Genomic DNA, 21727 nt, shown 5'->3' on the forward strand with positions numbered 1-21727 from the left:
AATGCATCTGGGTGGCGACGTCTACAACCGCAGGTATTTCGACAGGAACATACCCTGTCATTTTCAATGCACAACTGGAGCAACTGAGCGCAAGGCAAGGGGATTTAAATCCTCAGTACGCAGAGAAACTCCGCAAATCGGGGTATTAAATTCTCTTGCCCGCCGCTCAGTCGGTTCAGTTATGCCTTGAAAAATGGCAGGGTGTGTTCCTGTCGAAATATCTGCGGTTGTCGGCGTCGTCACCCGGATGCATTCCTTTAAGTTTATTTGATAGCAGCAGATTAATTTCCCTTGGAACTCTCTAGAATATAACTTTCTTGTGTTCAACAACAATTAAGAGTGACTCAGTGCATAAAACAGCTTGAGACCAGAGACGGTTGACACTACCATGTTTAATAGCGTAATACACGTTGTTTGCTCTCTCCAGCTAGCCCAAAAAAAAAAAAAAATGGTTCAAATGGCTCTGAGCACTATGGGATTTAACTTCTGAGGTCATCAGTCACGTAGAACTTCTTAAACCTAACTAACCTAAGGACATCACACACATCCATGCCCGAGGCAGGATTCGAACCTACGATCGTAGCGGTAGGGCGGTTCCGGACTGTAGCGCCTAGAACCGCTCGTCCACTCCGGCCGGCCAGCTAGCCCAGACAACATTCCCACTCACGAAAGAGCAATGAACAGAGCAAAGCTAAGAGATACATAGGAAAGAACCCGTTTTCTACTATTCAATTATTGCAAATTTTCGTGTCTATATATTCAGACTACCTAAGCCTGTTCGAGGCAACAGTAAAAAGAAAAGCATAAAACAAGTGATTGTGTTCATACAACAGAAAGTGCCTTTATAAAATACTTCCTTTATGTCAGGGAATTCGAATATAAAACTTAACACAAAATACGGCCAACACACTACTGTTCTCCTATAACAGTCGCCTTGTTACAAGTGCTTTCGGGAGACATGACTACTACGCAAGTGCAACCATAGCATTAGTAACGTACAAGGTTAAGAAAATATCTTCAGAGAGTGAAGGCAAGGTGTTTATGCACCGACGTCGATTTTTTTCTGATTTTAACAATGCCGAGCTACACAAGAAACTAGGGCCTTTCGACATATGTTTGATGTATCTGTTTACCTCGGCATGCCATTTTCTTAAAAAATGTTGATTGCTGTGCATTCGCAGCAACGCCTGTTTTCTGACGCTTGAAACTACCGCTGAAGTAACGAAATTATTACCTCTGTTTGACCACTGTAAGTTTCGCTCGAGAGAGTTGCAGCCCCTGATCCGCACGAATGCGTTCGGCGCAGGACTTCGCTCAGTTCACGTAGCTTGTGGCTGGATGAAACTGTTCTAGTGGCGGCCAGTGGACGGTTGCGACTAGTTTCGACCGATCACAGGAAATTTTTCTGGCTTGCTCCAAAACGTTTAATACCACAGAGCTAAGCGCGCACACGCCTACAGCGTTGTGTGTCCAGTCTCTCAAGCATTCTCGTTGAAGGAAGTAAGTACTACGTTCCTGCTAGCGTTTTAAACGAACGGTACATGTTAGCCTTGTCAAAACGTTATACAATCTAATGTCATTTTATTCCCTCGAGAGATTTTTCTGCATATATAAAACCTTTGGTATCAAATGGAAAAATATCTCTCTATCCTCTTAAGTTGTTTCAAAGTGAACATATTTTCTCTCTTCCATACAAGGATCCGAACAACAGTCGATAATTGGGGCCACATACCATATTTATTGCTTATAAATGACACGTACACATTAAAGTGGCACGTTTAGAAGGGTGGTGGCACAGGTAGGAATAAGTATGCTATGCTGTTACACATAAATTAGTGAATGGAAGCTACATAACAGATTCATAACTAGTGGACACATTGCAGTCACTCTGAACCAACTAAACTAACGATGATTTTTCTGCAAATTAAGTAATTTCTAGCATTTGTAACGTCTTGGCGCTTACTTCATTGTTTATTAACATTGGTACTAATTATAAAGGCAATGTATTGTCAATCAGTAACAAAATTTGTTTTACCAAAATCAGACAAGCTTATCAAATCTGTCATGTGGGTGCAATCAAAATATGAGAAAGAGAACAATGTTGCTGAAGAAAGTGGTGTCAGGAATAATTAAGAACTACTTCAGTTAACATTTTGTCCGAAGAAGTGCCGATCTCAAATGAAAAGCAGAAGCGTTTGACTCAATTTCATTCATCATAATCAGTATTTTGAGAAATAATCCAACTCTCATTTATTCCTTAGGTTCATTTGTGTGTGAAATCTTATGGGACTTAACTGCTAAGGTCATCAGTATCTAAGCTTACACACTACTTAACCTAAATCATCCTCAGGACACACACACACACACACACACACACACACACACACACACACACACACACACACACACTGTTCGTTAAATTTCACACCTTGTGTCTTTCTACATAATGTAGTAGGCGTAGTACGTCACCTTAAAACCTTAAAAGAAGCTTTGGCACAGTACAGTGGAAGAGATCCACAACACACAAACACCACTGAAAGTACTTATGTAAATACTTACACTTCACAATGAAAACAAATTGTCGAAACGCGTAGTGCAAAACACGAAACAAATTGTGCAAGGTGCACTGTTTCATTATTTAAGTGAGAAACATTTGAGCAACGTGAGTAGAGCAAAGGTGTGAACTGGAGCTGAAGGTGGCAGACAAGAAAACGCGCGAAATGTGTGTCAGAGTAAACGGAAGGCGTTCTGACGGTCGAAAGTAACGAGAAGCTGCGTTGTACAGTACAGTACAGTACAGTACAGTACAGTTTGATAACGGTTTCACTCTGTGTGATAGCTTTACCCGAACGAACCTGTAGTGAGAGAGGCACGGGAGAAATCATACACTCTAACCTATCCGTAAACATACATTACCTGAAGAGGGGCGCAGGAAGTGGCCTGTGCCACGAAGTGCTCTCGCTGCGGGCGCGCCCCTACGCTTAGAGCGGTCCCCTGTGGGTGACAACATCGTAAGGGTGGTTGGTTACCCGTTAGTGTAAGGGTCTAACTGAAGTCTGGCACCGCTGTCCGACTACAGCTTACAGCACTCTAGTACACGGACACTGCGCGGATCTGCAGAAAACACACAGCGGAGGACATGGTTAGGACTGCAGAGAAGACCGGCGTAGGTTAATAAGGGCCAAGCGTCATGTTAACCTCTCCAAGACCCCAGTGCATCAACAATCTTAACGAATAAATAAATGTATAAATAAATAATTAAATGTATTCTCAACCAACGAGAGGACTTCTTAATCCTCTGTTCCCTATGTGAAAACTCTCAAATAAATAAGATTTTTTCCAAGCTCTGATACAAACCACACTGCGACAAAACTGACAGTATTATCTAAAAATAGGCGACTCAAAAACCGAGTCTGTAATGTTAACTACGCCGTTAGGTACTGAGTATGCAACGTAGCACTACCACATTAAAATTCTATGAGTAAATATTAGTTGGGAATCGGTAGTCTTGTCTAGCAAGTACGAAATTTAGTTGCTCGCATTGGAGAAATCTAATGCCTGACTGGAAATATGCGGGAGACCGTTCCCAAAGGAATATTTTTATTAAACTACACTTTCCGCGTAGCCTCGTCAACAAGGCGACATGGACGAAGCAAAGCCAGACCAAGAATTCTGATACTCTGGTTTATTCATCAGGATCACGTTACAGGAACTGACAAAGGAATTGCTCACTCCATTTAGAAAAACTTAAATTTAAAACTGTGAGGTTTCTTTAAAGGGCAGTCATGATGCAGGTAAGAAATGAGAATTGTCTCTGAGCACTATGCGACTCAACTTCTGAGGTCATCAGTCGCCTAGAACTTAGAACTAATTAAACCTAACTAACCAAAGGACAACACACACACATCCATGCCCGAGGCAGGATTAGTACCTGCGACCGTAGCGGTCACTCTGTTCCAGACTGCAGCGCCTAGAACCGCACGGCCTAAGAAATGATATAATCTATTGTCTCGTAGCAACGTCAATCCTATTCTGTACTAGGCTAAAAGGCAATGCATTCTAAAGAATATTGTAAAATTAAAATAAAAATAATAACAATAATAATGTAACTTATTTATAGTGGACTAATTGTATAGGAATTTGGGATTTGTTCTTATCGTTGTTTAATGGCCTACGGAAGACTGCTGAGTAGAGCGAATAATACGGTTGCCACGTATCTTCGAGCACCCACTGTATACACACGACTAACTTTCAAGTACTGGAACAACGATGACAGTGAAAATCTCACCGAGATACTAACTGAAATTCTTCAGCAAGTGCTAGAAGATCGACGTTGAACGTCACGAGGTGGTGTACCGTTGAATTCGAGGGAAACATTCGCGCGCGAAGCAGAAAAGTCGGGCGACGACACCGAATGCGTAACACAAAACGCCATATACTACACACTATGGAGCTTTCGGACTGTAGATGTCAAGTAGGGTGAAGAGGAATGTTCGATACTGGTCTTCGGCATCGCGTGTATACGCAATCCTTAGAGAATCACGCCACTCGTTCGTATATAATGTCAGCCAGTATTTTGTATTATTAAGTCTTAACTGATCCACACCATTCAAATATTCGGCAAAAATCAAAAATACAAATATGTTATTGCAAGGTAGATCATATATCTCCACAGGAAATCGTGCATTCGTGTTGGAATTCGTTTCCTTCGAGAACTTACGATGAAATTTTTACACTTCACCTAAGACTCAGGCTGCGCTACACGTCAGACAATACGTGTAGTTTTCTTGGCTTTCACAAAAAAAAAGTATGTCGGATTCTGACATAACCTAGATCTCTTACTACGATACAGATCAGTGTAAACACAGACAGGCTTTTCGCTATGACATTCTTTACTTCGCGAAATCTCAACCAAGTAGTTGCATTACATCATAACCTAGACTATGAGCTACGATACAAATCAGTGTTTCCTCGACAGTACTTTCGCTGTCACGTTCGTAGGTATCGTCAGATCTCAACCACATTGTTGCCTTGCAACCAAATCTAAACATCAGGATAGACTACCGGTCATAATAGAAATGCCAGGATTCTACTCAATGGAAATCATTCGTGAGAGTCTGTCGTCAGTACCAAAATTGATTTTATACAAATTACTTCAGATCAGACTGTCACAAAACAGAAATGTTCGTAGATTTCACAATGACGGCCGCAACAAGACTAGCGCCAAACTGCCACAAACAGCGGTAATAGGAACGCTAAGCTGCATAGTTAATAAGGGGCCGTCCATAAAACCTGCATAATTAACAGCAGTCTGTGACTAACACTACAGTCGGAATCAATAATATTTCACCACAGAAAATGCTGTGTATCTCAATGAGAAGGCCAAGATGCTATAACAGCAGAAACTTAAAGGGCCATCTACAAAATGCACGCAATTCATCTATCGTCTGAACAAAAATTCATTGTACACAAATTACGCTTAATTAAGCTGTCGCAAAATAAAAATTTCAGCAATATGAACAATTCCACATTTTAGACTAAATCATTTGTATTATTTAACCATACAAATTGCTATATATATGAATAACAAACGTTAATGTGCTGTATCAGCGAAAACTGAAGAGTGGGCATCTACACAACTCGCGGAACTCGTGTGCGTTCGACAGCAGCAGTAAAATTACGTATATCGTAGGAATTAAATAGTATCAGCCTGTCATCGCTACATATATTAATAAATATATATTCAGATAAACGATCATTATGGTTGAACAAATTAACTAGAGAAATGACAAGAAGGAACCTTTGAACATCAGAAACGTCAATATCCGGCCAAACTAGAATACGTAGAAATTGCAGGGATAATACGTATTTTTTCCAACTAACAGCTCGCCAACAAGAGCGGTGGTCAGTTCCACAGTACTGTTTAGCTAAGACTCGTTTCTGGTAAACATTGAAGATAAATTAGTTTTTTCTATAAACTAACGAACTATCGATAGAATGTAACACTATGCAAAACTGCTGTTCAAAATACGCACCAAAACATGAGGTCACAGCAGCCTTGAAATCACTGGCCAAAGCCGATGACTCATATCTACCATTCCTCTAGACCCACGCCATATTTAACATTCCTCTAGACCCATGAAGTACTTTTAACACGTATATGCGTCAATGTTCTGTTTCGTTCATTATAAGAATTGATATGAAAGCCATAATCGGAGCAGAATGAATAATCCAATAATCATAACTGGTCCTTTTTGGCAACTGCAGTTTTGAAGTAGTTACATAACATTGTCAGCAGAAGAGTGATCTCTTAATTTAGATGGTTATTATTCTTACTAGTAACGTTTATTTACCCAGATATTTATTTTGCGATGGGAAAATAAACTTTTCTGTTAAGAATACTACGTTATTCTGTTGAAATGGTCGCGGGTACTGTCTTATTTAAGAGCTAACAGGAAGTACACTTCGCAGTAAATTTTATACTATCCATAGCGTGCAGTTTCAATTTTTCACGATGAACTCAATCGGCCATTCACTTTCGTCCACGTAGCCGTGCAAATATTAATTCTGCAAATATTTGGGCCGAGTATATTTCGGACATTCTGGGAGTGAGTCATGACACACTTGGTCCCACTCCTATGTCTAAGAAAACCGAGTTCGCTGGACTGCATCCTCGCAATTTAATGGCACATTACACGAAGAGAGTTCCATAGTACACAGAGGGCACGTCAGAAGCTTAGCAGCAACGGGAAAGACGAGAAGTGCTGTGGACGGGCGACATTAACACAGTGCTTTACCTCGCGTGCGCGGGCGTCGGCCGTGGGGCTGTGCTGTAGTCGGCAGTCTTCAGAGTCGGTGGCGAGACGGCTGAACGGGTGGGTGGATGGATGGATGGTTCACTGACTGACGGCTCCTGTCGACACGCTGGTGGAACAACGACTAGACTCTCGCCAACTGACCAGGCGCGCTCCAGGCCAATCAGCGAGCGTCTTACTTGGCGGTCCAGTGGTGGCCGGCCAATCCGATAACCCGTCCCAACCCAACACGCTTCCCCCGCCACTGTGCTAACCTAACGGTGGACGACACACGCCACGAGTCTTGAGCGACACGGCGGGACCTCGCGTAGGGCTTTGTTCCTAAGTCCGATCTCGGCGCGATAACACGACCGCGTGTGTACCGTAGCTGTCTGCTAGCCTGCGGAAAAGGGGGTGGGGAGGAAAGAGTTCTAACCCTCCCAAGACTTATCCAGAAAGGGAATCCCAACACTTACAAAAGACGGCCTGCCACACGTTGCTAAAGGCGACTGTATGTCCGAACGGGACAGGTGGCTTCTGTCGCGACTGAACTGGTCACTGTTGTTTTTTCGTAAACGCGTGAACATAAAAAAGATAAAATACGACCAAGTGCGAGTAGGACCCGCGCATGAGGGGTTCCATACGAACTAAATCAGGCATAGTTCATCCTCACCGGGGCATCTAGAATCTCGTCGATTTTTGCCTGTCACCGAAATTGATGATGGCAAGATACTGCTCCCAGAAATTCAAAGACAATATCAAAAACTATAAAGTTGCTCCTCAGACTAGCAGGGAGATACAGGAAGAAGGGAGCATGGGACTTCAATTTACATATGTGGATAACAAAGTATTTTTGTTTACTCACTCAAACATGACTACACCTTCCATTTCCCTATGGTAATATTTTTCTATTATGCCTACAATGGATGTAGAATGCAATGTAAGCTCTAATGGAAAAAAGTTTCTAACGTGATACAATCACAATTTAAAAATTTTCTTAACCTGATTTCTTGCCAAATGTCATGTTCTATGTCAACGGGAATTACCACATAAGTTTTGATGATTGCCGTATATTCCGACCGCACTGATTTAGAAGATTTTTTTTTCCGCACCGTGAAGGGACCGTACCCCTCAGTATGTCAAATTTGAACTTGATACGTCTATCCCAAAAAGGGTCTTTGACGGAAAACGAAGTGATCCTAAAAGGGTTGTGTTTTTACCGATTGAAATACGGAACCTAAAAATGCTATCTCATCGACTGTCGTCTTTGGTCGCATCTGACATTTACGTGGAACTGTTGTCCAGTTAATTTCTCGTCTGTGTATCGGCAACTAAGAAAGGCATCGCCAAGTTAGACGAAATGAAAGCTTTGAGGTGCGCCAATGTCGTTTTAATTCTGTCCGAGACGGCAAAGGGCGTAGAAGATCAAACGGACGGAATGGATAGTGTCTGGAAGAAATGTTTTAAAACGAATATCAACCAGTGTAAACCGAGAATAATTGATTAATCTACTTAAATTATGTAACTTTGAAAGAATTTGTTAAAGAAATGAGACAAGGTCTTAGACCCGTGTGGGCCGCAAACTAAGGGACGATTGCCTGTGTAGAGGATATAAAACGCAGACTGGCAATTGCAAAGTGGTTCTGAAAGAGACGAATCTCTTAATATGTAATATAAATATAAGGTGGTTACCTGTCAGCAGAAGAGGAAGCAATCTCTGAATCCGAAATACGTGATCTTTTTAGTAGAGAAGCTTGCTTTGTTCGGATCGAAATAAACGCACGTAGTTTGTGGGTAATTTACATTGCCATCTTCGTGTCATCTACATGCATCAACCACTGTGCCGTTGTGTAGTGCTCTTTACGTTTATGACTAGATGACAGTGTACTACAGTGAGTGGCACAATGGTTCGTGTATGTATGATCTGAAGACGGCAATTTAAACTGCCGAAACTAGTACTCTGTCTATATGCATCTACTGCAATCTGTGCACATAGAACTTCTCTATTAAGATGTTTACATATTATTAATTTAAGGTTTAGGAATTTTTTATAGGGGAGTGAAACGCGGATGATTAACAGTTCATGCGAAAGGATAATAGAAGCTTTTTAATTATGGTGCTACAGGAGAACACACAAGGTTAGTCCAGTAGATCGAATAATTACTGTACAGTTACTGACTATCTGGGAGAAAGGGAAGCCTCGCTATAAGAAGGGATCGTCTGATAGGAGACATTCTGTGGCATCAAAGTATAGTTACTCTGGTATGTAGCAGAGTGGGGGAATGTAAAAATTGGAGACCCAAAGCCAGAGTATACTACACTGAGACGACAAAAGTTATGAGATATCTGCTAATGTTGTGTCGGACCACCTTTTGCCTGGCATAGTTAAGCATCTCGATTTGACACGGAATCAACAAGTCGTTGGAAGTCCCTTGCAGAAATATTGAGCCCTGCTGGATCAATAGCCGTCCTATAGCGGAAGTATTGCCGGTGCAGGATTTTGCACACGAACTGACCTCTCACGTATGTCCGATAAACGTTCGATGGCGATCGTGTTGGACGATCTTTGTGGCCAAATCATACGCTGGAACTGTCCAAAATGTTCAATCCCATCGCGAACGATTGTGACCTGAGGAACGTGACGCATTGTCGTCCATAACAATCCCACAATTGTTTGGGAACATGAAGTGGCACTCGCGTGGGTGGCCAGCTGCCACAGCCCAGTAACGCCAAATTTCACTGCACTGTCCTAACGGATACGTTCGTCGTACGTCCCACACATTTCTGCGCTTATTTCATGCAGAGTTGCTTGTCTGTTAGCACTCGACAACTCTAAGCGAACGCCAATACTCTTGGTCGTTAAGGCTGTTACCCACTGCTTTGTTCGTGGTGAGAGGTAATGCATGAAATTTGGTACTCTCGGCACACATTCAATACGGCGGATGTCTGAATATCTAATTAGCTAACAGTTTCCGAAACAGAATGTCCTATGCGTCTAATTCCTGTCGAGTGGACATAATCACGTCGGAAACCTCTTCACATTAATCACATTAGCACAAACGACAGCTGCGCCAACGCACTGCCCTTCTATACATTGTGTACGCGTTACTGCTGCCATATGTATGTGTTCAACATGGCTCTGAGCAGTATGGGACTTAACATCTATCGTCATCAGTCCATCTGTATGTGTGTATCACTATTTCATGACTTTCGTCACCCCACAGTAAGCAGGTTGAAATGGATGTAGGTTGCAATGATTATGCGAAGATGATTATAGATTGTACTTATTCAATAACGTCCAAATCAAGTATAGTGCTTCAGCGTACCGGCGAACACTAATAATAGCATCAAAGTCGCTCTGTTATTCCAGCATCTGCTGAGAAAACCACGAGCTACCTCCTGCGCTGTTTTATTTCAGATTCTGTAGAATGCGCGCTTCTTCAGCATGATAAGGAGATCTAACTACCACCATCAAGAGATCAGAGAAAGGCGGATATTTTGAAACAACATTCATTTCAAATGGCTTCTCCGTATGCTTCTTAAACATATGATAAATATAAATCAGCAGTTTGCAAATTTAAGAGAGACTGCGTCATTTAGAGGAAGTACAGAATCTTATGAAAAGTATCCGGACACCTATTAATGGTCATTAAAATGGAGTGTGTCCATCATGCCCTTTTGTGACATTTCGATTGTTGGTGGAGACACTTTCAATGAGATGACAAAATGTTGTGGAAGTGGGGGAGCCTATTCTACAAGAGGGCGAAGAAGATCGTGATGTTTAACAGTGGAGTCTCGAGTGAAAGCTACGAACTAATCACAGTTGTGCTCCATTGGGTTCAGGACGAGACTCTGCGCAGTGCAGTCCAATATTGTCCACAAAACAATACCTCATAGATGCTGCTTTACGACAGGTTGCATTGTAATGGAGATACAATCCGTCTTTTTCGAGTTGTTCTGTACACACTGAACAACGCAGTAAAATGTATTAAACATCTTATCACATTAGCATTTTCTTAAGCATACTTAGGGGACCACGCCCCCAACCCTTGGAAACACTCCCACACTGTGGAGCAACCTCTTCCGTGCTGTATTGTTGGCACTATGTATGATGGCAGGTAACGCTCTTCAGGTATTCACTGCACTCAAACCATTCCATTGGCTTACCACAGAACACACAGCGTGATTCATCAGTGCAAATCGCCGGCTGCCAGTCATCCACTGGTCAGTGGCATTCCACATTACACCACCTCAAACGCTGCTTACCACCGACTACGTAATATGTGAGCTCATGAGGAGCTGCTCGACAATTTTACGTCACTATGCACAGTCATTGTGCTACGTCTACATCGATACTCTGGAAAACACACTTAAGCGCCTGTCAGCGTGTTCATCGAACCACTTTCACATCCTCTATTATTCCACTCTCTAACAGTGCGCGGATAAACTCACACCTACCAGTGTTTTATCATCATGATCATTTCTTCCCATGGGATCGGCGTAAGTAAAATATTTTCTTATTCGGAGGAGAAAGTTGATGCTTAAAATTTCGTGAGAACAGCTCGCCTCAACGAGAAACGCCTTTGTTTTAATGACGTCCACCCCAAATCATCACTTCCGTGACACACACACTCCCCTATATATTTATAACACGAAACGTGCTGCCCTTTCCACTTTCTCGATGTACTCCTGTAATCCTATCAGGTAAGTATCCCACACCGTGCAGTAGTTCTCCTGAAGAAGACTTTCAAGACTAGTGTAGGCAATCTCTGGTAGATACGTTGCACCTTCGAAGTGTTTTACCAATGAAACGTAGTCTTTGGACCGCCTTCGCAACAAAATTTTCTGTGTTCTTTCCAATTTAAGTTGTGCTAGTCGGACTGCAGGCAGAACTTGAGAACTAACCCGTGATGCCTCTCGCTGATATGCTATATTTTACAGTCGCCCTCCGTATTGCTCGAAGGAACTTATCCGTCAGTACATAAAGGTTGCTTGGCCTTTGTTTTGCTGCCTTCCACAGTCACACAATCAACAGCCGACTTGGGAAAGGTTCAAATGTTCCTGACGGATTTGTTACTCAGGTGATATCCGGTGCCTAGTCCACTTCCGGAGCCCCTGTTCGCCTGACCAATTTTGCAAGCACTGCTTCCCTACTTACAACACAATACCACTCCACGTCCTTTTATAATCGCGGATCCTCATCCAATGACGTCTAGTGGTCAGTTCCGCATCACATAGTAATGCCCGAATACTTTCCGATGAGACTGGGTATCGGTGAGCTAGTCATGAACTTTCTTCATACAGTATATCAATCATTGCCATACTCCTTGTACTAGTAACCATTTTCTCCACAAAAAAAGAGAAATCTCTGGTTAAACAGTGTCCTTTTCAGACGATTCTGTGCGTTATAAACAGAAGTACTTTTAAGACATCTTCAGTTTGTCCTTCATTGTTATCGCAATCGCTGCTGTATGGTTCTAAACGATTCTGGAGATTAGATGTTGCATAGAACCGCCCACAAAAACATGTGTTTTGCTTTCCGTTCTGTTCTCATGCGCACGTGCGAGCGTGACAATATCTAAACCAGTAACGTGAAATTCCGTCCGCTAGCTTTGACCAGACGGCCGCGTCCTGTATTCCGTCGGGCCGCTGTTCTATTTGCTCGCCGCCTCGTACGATAGTGCCGGCGATAACCAGAGCGAGCACACAAGCCGGAAAGTCCCATTTGTTCGCCAGTTTGTCACACTTGCTGATCAGCTCTAGTCCAAAGCAACCTTGTTGTATCGACAGGAAGTGGCGGTCGTAATTCTCCGACTGCGGAGTTATGGCTAGTGTAATGTACTGAGAGGCAGCCAGTGCTGCGCGAGATGATTCATGGTCTGCTTTGTCTAATGAGTGGACCTGCCGTAACGAGCAATCTGGTAGTGGGTTGTTGGTAGTGTAAGCAATTGCCCGAAGTCTTCTGAACGTCCTTTAACATTGGTGCGGTGAGTAACAATTGCCAATGTAGCGACCCGGGGGACGGATGAAGCACCACACGGTGCAAAATCCCGCGCTTTGCTCTTATGGAACAACCGATACTGGTCAGAGAAGGTCCCTATCATGCCAAGTGCAATAGTGCAGTCAGCGAAAGAGGAACATCTTTTGTGCTGATCCATGAACTACACTCACGTGTGGAACCAATACACGATTCAGTTACTGCAGTCGCTACGCTGGGAACTGTTTAGACATCTCTTCTATGGTACTGTTTGTATTATTTTCGATCAATTTCATTAGGACTTCAGAAACGCTTCATTCGATTTACTTTTTCACACCAACGAAGAGCTCAGGCGACAATTACAAACTTTTTTTTACGTTGAGCCAACTACCGTTACAAATGCAATGAAAATGCGAATCGCCAGATTAATTGCCCTGCATCTGCAGGTGCCTTGTCTTCCTATATTACCGAAGTATGGGCAACATTAATTTCAAGAGAAACTTCCTGGCAGGTTAAAACCGTATGCCCTGCCGAGACTCGAATTCGGGACCTTTGGCTATCGCGGGCAAGTGCTCTACCGACTCCGTTATCCAACCGCGACAACCGATCCATCCTCACAGCTTTACTTCTGCTAGTACCTCATCTTCTACCTTCCGAACTTCACTTCCGCAATATCTTGCCTTCCAGAAATGCTAGTCCAAGTTTCGCAGGAGAACTTCCGTGATGATTGGAAGGTAGGAGATGAGGTACCTGCGGAAGTAAAGCAGTGAGGACGGGTCGTGTGTTATGCTTGGCTTGCTCAGTCTGTAGAGCACTGCACGAGAAAGGTAAATGTCTCTATTTCGAGTCTCTATCCGGTTTTACTGTGCCAGGAAGTTTAATATCAGCACACACTCCGCTGCAGAGCGAAGATTTCATTCTGGAACTTTAAGATCATTTATATCCTTAGTCACATCATCATGAGTCAAACTCGTTAACTCCCCGCAGAAACGCCCTCAAATCGACGTCACCCGTATTTCAGTAATTAAGAAAGGCAGTAACGACTGTAACAGCTTATTATTTGAAGGTAGAACTAGCTACATCTCAAATTATATATTTATTCCAATTTATAACACGAAAAAGGAAAGAAAGTTGGTTTAGTTCCTTTTAAAAAGGTTTGGGAATTATTCTTCATTCTATTTGACGCAACTTTGACTTCAGAGTTGCAAATGTGACCCCAGAAGTCATTGGATTCTGCATGGAAACCTAGTTTTTCATTATTCCCTTTGCGTTTCCACTCATTCCTTTGCCCCTCCTCCATTTCTAGTGACTGGAAACTGCACACAGCGTACCAGCTCCGAAAAGTGAGCGACACTAACATCAGCCCTTCCATTTAGACATTACCCAATTCAAACCTACTCCCCTACTCCAGAGTCACAATGTTGTCTGTCGCTAAAGATATTTCTTACATATTACCCTACGATGTTTGTTGAGTGTGTTGCTTGCGTCCCATAGTTACGGTGAGACAAGCGCATATTCACAACTCTGCTCCTGTACCGAGAGGCAGACCTGTTCGCACAGGAACACTGCTAGTTAAACGTCGATTGAACGAGATATTACATTGTGCGTCGCGTAAGACGTAGAAACCTTTTTTATTTCGTGAACAATTCAACACAACAGAACGAGGTTTCCAGAAGCGATAGTACTCATAGAGACCAGAAGTTCGTTGTGTGGTTTAAATACTTTTGCATCTTGTTTCAACAACACTTTAAAGCGATTGGAAAGCACTTTGACGACGAAACTTTTCACAAAAACTTGCAAATAAGAGGTAAAATTCAGATGCAGTGCGACTCGAATCGGTTATCAAGGCGTAAACACCACCAAGTGGATGTTTCCCGCCAGGCTCCACCGCTGTATACAACCTTTCGTTTGTTTACTTGTTTCCACAAAAAGCTCTTCGGTTAAACGTGAGTACGTACACGAAGTTGGTATAGTTGTGCTAAACCCCTTGGGATAAGCTAGAAGTTAGCATGATGTTCCGTGTGACACAGTCTTAGTTGGCTCTGTAGTCATATATACAGGGTCGAGAGGAAATACCATGTCCGGATGGAATTGCAGTTCGGTTTTACAGAGAATGCTCTACGGCATTGGCCCCATACTTTGCTTGCAGTCATCGCGAATCCCTCGTCCAGGGGAAAATCCCAAGCTACTGGAAAAACCGCGGATTACTGCTGTGTACGAGAAGAGGGTAAAAGAACAAACTCCCAAAATTACGGACCAGTCTACGTAACATATTCTCAGTTCGGATATACTGAATTTGAGACAGAAAAGCTTCTGCCCACAAGTCAGCAACGATGTAGAAAGCATCGCTCGTGTGAAACACTGCTTGCTCACATGATGTCCTGCGAGCAACGAACGAAGGGTAGCGGGTACATTCATTCCCAGCATTTGAGTCGCTGTCCCATTGCAGAACTAAACAAATACCCTAGCATACAGAGTACGTTCCCAGCTACTCATGCGAATGGCTCGATGGCTTCTCAAGTGATAGAACCGAGGTGTGTTCGTCAGAGGTGGGGGTGTTACCAGAAGTGCCCCAGGAAAGTGATACGATCGCTCTTTTTCTCTACATGCATATATGATGCAGGGTGAGCAGCAATCTGCTGTTTGTTGACAATATTGCGGTGCCTGTACAAAAACTTGGGTTGGTGCAGATGAGTCGGATAGAAACAACCCCGTAATTTCGAATACAACATTAAAAGTGTGCTGCTTGACAGTTGTGTGTGTATTAAACATCTAGGGGTACCGTTGCAAAGCGACATCAAATGGAAGGAACGTCTAAGGGCGGTGGTAGGGAAGGTGAATGATCGGCATCGAAGCTGTTCAGAGGCGAGCTGCTACATTTGTGAACCACAGTTTCGATCAACACGCGATTATTACCCAGATGTTTCATAAACTCAATTGGGAATCCCTGTAGGGAAGATTGCGTCCTTTTCGCAAAACACTATTTAGAAACTCTAGAGAACCAGCATTTGAAGCTGACTTCAAAACATTTCTGCTGCCTTCGCGTAAGATCCACGAAGCTAAGAGAAATCAGGGTCGTACGGAAGCCTATGGACAGTCGTCTCTCTCTCTCTCTCTCTCTCTCTCTCTCTCTCTCTCTCTCTCTCTCTCTCTCTCTCGCTGCGGGTGGAACAGCAAGGAAAATAATTAGTAGTGGTACAAGGTACCCTCCAGCAGGCACCATACGGTGGCTTGTAAAACATTTATGTAGATGATGTACTAGCGTAAGCCTATATTCTTGCAGCATGTAACGACGGAGCCTTGCAGGTGAGAGCTCCCTTCGCAGTGATTCCGGTGATTTTGCTTTTTAATTTCGGCAAATTCCTCTAACAATATTGCGAAAAGTTGCAACGACAAAATTAACAAGCGTCATATCGCTGCACTTATTTTCAAAAGCTATATGATACGAGAGGTAGGAATATTCTCCATACAACGAAATTGTACCCTCCTCTGCGCGTTCTGTAATTAGCAAAATTCTCGTTTCGACGCCTTTAAGAGTTCACGTTACGTCTTACGAGGGCCTTTTATATAAAAGGCAGCGCTACGATTGGTGTTTTTGTTTCTGTAAGTGTTTCAAGGCAAGTACCTTTTACTCCAGTATAAGCGGCATGAAGCAGGACTGGGGAAGGTGTGAAGACCAGTGAGGAGATAGTCCCGAATTCTGCACTGTGGAGTTATCAGCACCGCTATCTGTCCGAGAACACAGACACGCCAGTCCTCGGGAGCTTGAGTCACCCAAGTTATTGCAGTCGAGCGCCTTCCTGCCATGCCGGAGACACCGTAACACCGCTTTCACCAACAGTGCCTTTCAAAATGTGGCAACTCGTTACTGGCGACGTGATCGTCACTTCCATCGAACGCGGTTACAGGAGAGTGATAACAATGAAAATTCCGATGCTAAGATTTCTGAATACTATTCTCTTGGGTGTTCAGAATGACTCCCAAAAAGAAAAGAGATAACTTCAATATTTCGCTGCGCGCTCGCCCTATGCCTTTTTTAAGCACCAAATTAAATTTAGATAGCAAAAATTACGTTAGAATGTTTTTTCTGTTGTACGCAAGACAGTAACGGCACATTTTTCACCAATATTCATGAACGAGAGGGAACTGGTTAACTGGAGACCTAAGCCTTGAAAAGCGGCGACGCAACTCAGGAATGTAACCCTTTTAGCTTAGGTTAACTCGACACATGGTCTATCTGACGGACTTCAACGTGTTTTCAACCATTCCCGAAATAATTGACGTCATTTTTAAATATATTTCGATTTCGGTCAGAACGTACACGGGGTGACTCAACACTTCATAATATATACGCGACACAAAAGGGCACGAATTTTCTTTGTTGGGAGTGTCTTATAGGAGCAGTAATGAAGTCATGCCTGAATGGACGACGAAAGTTACAACTGAAGAGCAATCGTACGCGTGGTAATCAAAATGAAAGACACGTAAAATTTTGGCTTTGCATCCGAGGACATTCCATCGGCTTTGTAAATAGTCTGGATGACAACGTTAAGCTACGACTATTTTCTATGGTAGTATCAATGAGCACATCTCATCATTACTTCGTTGATTATTAAAAGACAAAAGTTAAACTCGTGTTTTTTTGCTGAGGAACTCACCCAGTATATTATACGATAAGCTATAGTTCAACGCAGACTCCGAAAATTGATCAATTTTAGCATTATTCACATTAACACACTGTCAAAGGCAACAGGTTGCCGAGCCTACATCAGTGTGAATGGCAGCAAATGTACTTATGAAGAACCATCATCATCTCATCCATCCTTCAGGTGGGATCTCTCTAAAGCTGTGACAGATTACGGCGCCGTGGCAGGAATCGCAGTCTGACATCGGCAGCACTGAGGCAGCGGCAATACGCTGCGTAATTCCTCCATGTTTACCATACTTAGTAAAGCAGAAGACTGCATGCTAGTTAGTTTCATCATGGTACAGCATTTTCCTTGAGGGAAGCACGCGCTCTGAAGGGGCGTGTGCACATCCTTCAACTCCTTCGTTAGAAAAACTTCTTTCTTCATTCTAATTCATTCCTTTCTTGCACAAGACGCGTTGCTTCTTCATAGAGATGTATTTTCTAAATATTCCGGGACGACTGCAAAAACCTATCAGCACGTAAAGGGTTCACTTAGTAAGTAGCAAAAAGGTAGTGGTCATAACTGTTAGCAAGTCGACACTGCAAATCTTTGCCTTACCTGTATATCCGGTTGCCAGTTGCTGGTAGCAGTAAGTGGCCTACTGCAAATCTGTGTACTTTTTTATTTACTGTCTTGCACTTACCTTATTAACCTCTGTGGCCAGACCATACACAAATTTTATAGTCTCTAATTTGCCCTACCTGTGCGTCCTCGTGCTAAGATATGTCTAGAACAGCTCTTCTTTCTGCATATGCTTGTACTCTTAATCATTAACATCCTCCTGTAGCAGCGAAGTCCAATTGTGAATGCACAAGATGACATGGCACATGACAAGACTCTGTTTCGGTGCAACGGGAGAAGTAGGAGAAAGCGGCACAATTCTTCCCACTTTTGCAACAGAACAAACACTGCATGCGGCATACTGTCTGATGCACATTTCCACAAATCCTATTTTCTACCATAGGGAACTAATTTCTTGCCAGTTTCAATGCAACCAAGCTACTGTGAATACAAAATATCATCGCCATTGAACTTTTGGTATAACGTAGTATTAGTACACTACGGTGAACCCATTTCTTACAGAATGCTGTTAGTAGTAAGAATCTCTAGCGGTGATGTTAGGAGCTCTGAAACACCAGGAGCACTTCCAGCAAAATTTTAACGTACATTATTGACTACATTGTCCCTTATGCAAGCAGTTATTCGGCTTGTCATTGCCTGGTAAGAATTGTTGCACATCAAATGTTCAGATGTGTGTGAAATCTTATGGGACTTAACTGCTAAGGTCATCAGTCCCAAAGCTTACACACTACTTAACCTAAACTATCCTAAGGACAAACACACCCACACCAACGCCCGAGGGAGGACTCCAACCTCCGCCGGGACCAGCCGCACAGTCCATGACTGCATTGTTGCACATCCTCCTACGTTCTGTCAAATTAGCGCGTTAGATTATCAAAATTCCGAGCTCGTTGAAAAGCCCTACACATAATGCAGGGTGTGTCCAAACACGTCTTCGCTTAGTTCGAATCGGGACTCACCACCGAATACAATTCTGCTTCCAATGAGATTCCAGGCTGAAGACGTGTTTGGAGTCGCCAAGGACAGCCGTAGGATACCAACCTGACTCTCGACCATCACACGGCAGAGCAGGGCCGCTTTGGTTTTCATCCGCGGCAGCCTGACAGCACAGCAGTACGTTAACGATATTCTACGCCCCGTTTTGTTAGCCTCAAAGGCAAAGCTATCCTGCTCTTGTATCTGGCAAACTAATGTCATCCCACAGTCAGCAAAAGTGCCCATTACTTGTCTTCGTGCTTGCAAACCGTACCTTGGTCAGGAAGGTAGCCGGATATCTCCCCTACTGGATAGTTAGGAGCATTATGGGCAACGCCATCCAACCAGCTCGGGATTCTGAAGATTTAATACGCCATCTGGACAGAACTTGGCACAATATCCCTCGGAAGACATCCAACAACTCTGTCGATGCCAAGACAAATAACTCCTCACCTAAGGGCCAAAGATGGAAGAATGCTTACTGACTTTCACAATTTGTGAAGATCTCTCGGAGAAATTATCATCCAGTTTTTTTGAAACTGTAATCATTTCTTCGTCTGTGCATGTACATACCATCTAGCGATTTCTGTTCCATGTTCCTTCTTGACAGGTCTTTTTGTCTCTTAGTCTACACTTCCATAAATCATTGACAGTTACACATTGCGGCGTACGGAATAGATTCTCAGATGTGTGTCTGAGACTTTTGAAGCAACAGAACCCTGTACGTTCTTCTGAAGGGCATGATCATCGGACACAGGGCATCAACAGTGGCCCACGGAAGTCCTATTGGACTGCTCTTTTCCTCTCTATACGTAAACGATCTGATGGGTAAGGTGACAATCGATCGAGGTCTGTTTGCTGACACCTTAGCGTACGGAGAAGTGTCTTCTTTGAGTGGCCAATCAGCATACAGATTGGCAAAATTTGTAATTGGTTTGGTGGCTAGACGCTTGCTCCAAATGTTGAAGATTCAAATTAATGAAGGTGACTTGGAAGAACAATCCTGTAATACCCGAATGCAGTGTCAGCTGTGCGTTGCTTCACACAGTCATATCGATTGAAAACCCAAGCCAACCGCTGTGGCCGAGCGGTTCTTGGCACTTCAGTCCGGAACCGCGCTGCTGCTGCTACGGTTGCAGGTTCGAATCTTGCCTCGGGCATGGATGTGTATGATGTCCTTAGGATAGTTATGTTTAAGTAGTTTTAAGTTCTAGGGCACTGGTGACCCAGAATCACTGCTGGGGCACAAACTGCCCCTCATGTTTTTCTTTCTGTGTTAACACATACTGTTACACTGAATATTGTACTAGACCAACCTGCGATCGTTTTATTGAATGGGCACATGGAACCATACTATCAAAAATAACGATAACTATATTTCACAACAGGCGTCACATGAAACATATGACTAGTATTTGTTTCGGCTCAATCCAGAAACAAAGTTACAAACTACTACTAAGACTCTACAGAATATGCACGTAATAACTCATAGGAGAGATCGTCGGATTTAGGTCTCAGTTTTAAACGTGTTTTCTGTCTTTAATTGTATATACTGAGCTTTGCTTAATTTTCGACATTGTACCGCCAATGTAGTATCCAAGACTACCAGATTTTCCTACAACCGTCAGAAGAAACCACGAAATATCAGGGTTTAACAGCTCATTGACTATCACAGGACTAGAGATCTGAAGATAAATCATCTTTCTTTCTCTTCAGCAAGTGACATACTAAATCTGATGACACAAAAAAGCAAATTTATTCCAAAAATTCTTTTACTGCTGATGTCAAATACGGCAATGCGATTTTGCTGAGACGTTCCCAAAGTTTACCATATAGTTCCGTCTGTTGCCCATTAACTACTTTTTTTTTTCTTTTTCTTCTAACTTGAGATCTCTCCTCTTCAATGCTGATCTGAATTCCCTTCATGGCGCTATATGAACGTTTGTCCAAATTATACAAACCACGAACAGGACTTCACCTTCAATACATGCCACCGTCCCACACCAAAATATCTTCCCCTATAGGCTGGGTAACCGTAGATGGCACAAATGTAATATCAAGGAGTCTGTATCCCAGTGCTCATAGGTTTACATACACTGCGTATTTGCACACATGCTGCGGCGAGTATGTTCTCTATTAGCAAAACTCCTCTGCCTGTAAGAAAAAAGGGAAGTCCAAAAAGCGTCGCTAGTTTATATGTGCCTATCAGTCACCAATAGTGTCGTTGGTTGGTTGGTTGTTTGTTTGTTTTGGGGAAGGAGACCAGACAGCGAGGTCATCGGTCCCATCAGACCAGGGAAGGATGGGGAAGAATGGGGAAGGAAGTCGGCCGTGCCCTTTCAGAGGAACCGTCCCGGCATTTGTCTGGAGCGATTTAGGGAAATCACGAAAAACCTAAATCAGAATGGCCGGAGCCGGGATTGAACCGTCGTCCTCCCGAATGCGAGTCCAGGGTACCAACAGTGTCGTCTTTCAACAACAGCGTTCCGTAAATCTGAACGTTGACAATCATTTAATTTATTATCAGTACACTTTCAGTTCCAGAATGAAATATTCACTCTGCAGCGGAGTGGTCGCTGATATCAAACTACCTGGCAGATTAAACCAGTGTGGCGGACGGACACCCGAACTCACGACATCTGTCTTTCGTGAGCAAATTCTCTAACAATTGAGATCCTTAGACGTGCTTGGATAATTCAGTTGGTAGA

At 43.1% G+C, this 21727-nt stretch overlaps 1 protein-coding gene across 1 annotated transcript in view; it reads right to left on the reverse strand.

The window, feature by feature from the left end:
* LOC126272622 (E3 ubiquitin-protein ligase TRIM71) overlaps positions 1–21727 on the reverse strand; it is a 299315-nt gene that overhangs the window by 113768 nt on the left and 163820 nt on the right. Inside the window, exon 3 of the mRNA XM_049975581.1 lies at positions 2917–3114. Within this exon, the coding sequence (XP_049831538.1) occupies positions 2917–3010 (94 nt within the window). The 5' untranslated portion in view covers positions 3011–3114. The remainder of the gene's footprint in view (positions 1–2916; positions 3115–21727) is intronic.

This window comes from Schistocerca gregaria, chromosome 5 (genome assembly GCF_023897955.1).
Source record: "Schistocerca gregaria isolate iqSchGreg1 chromosome 5, iqSchGreg1.2, whole genome shotgun sequence".
Lineage (NCBI taxonomy): Eukaryota > Metazoa > Arthropoda > Insecta > Orthoptera > Acrididae > Schistocerca > Schistocerca gregaria.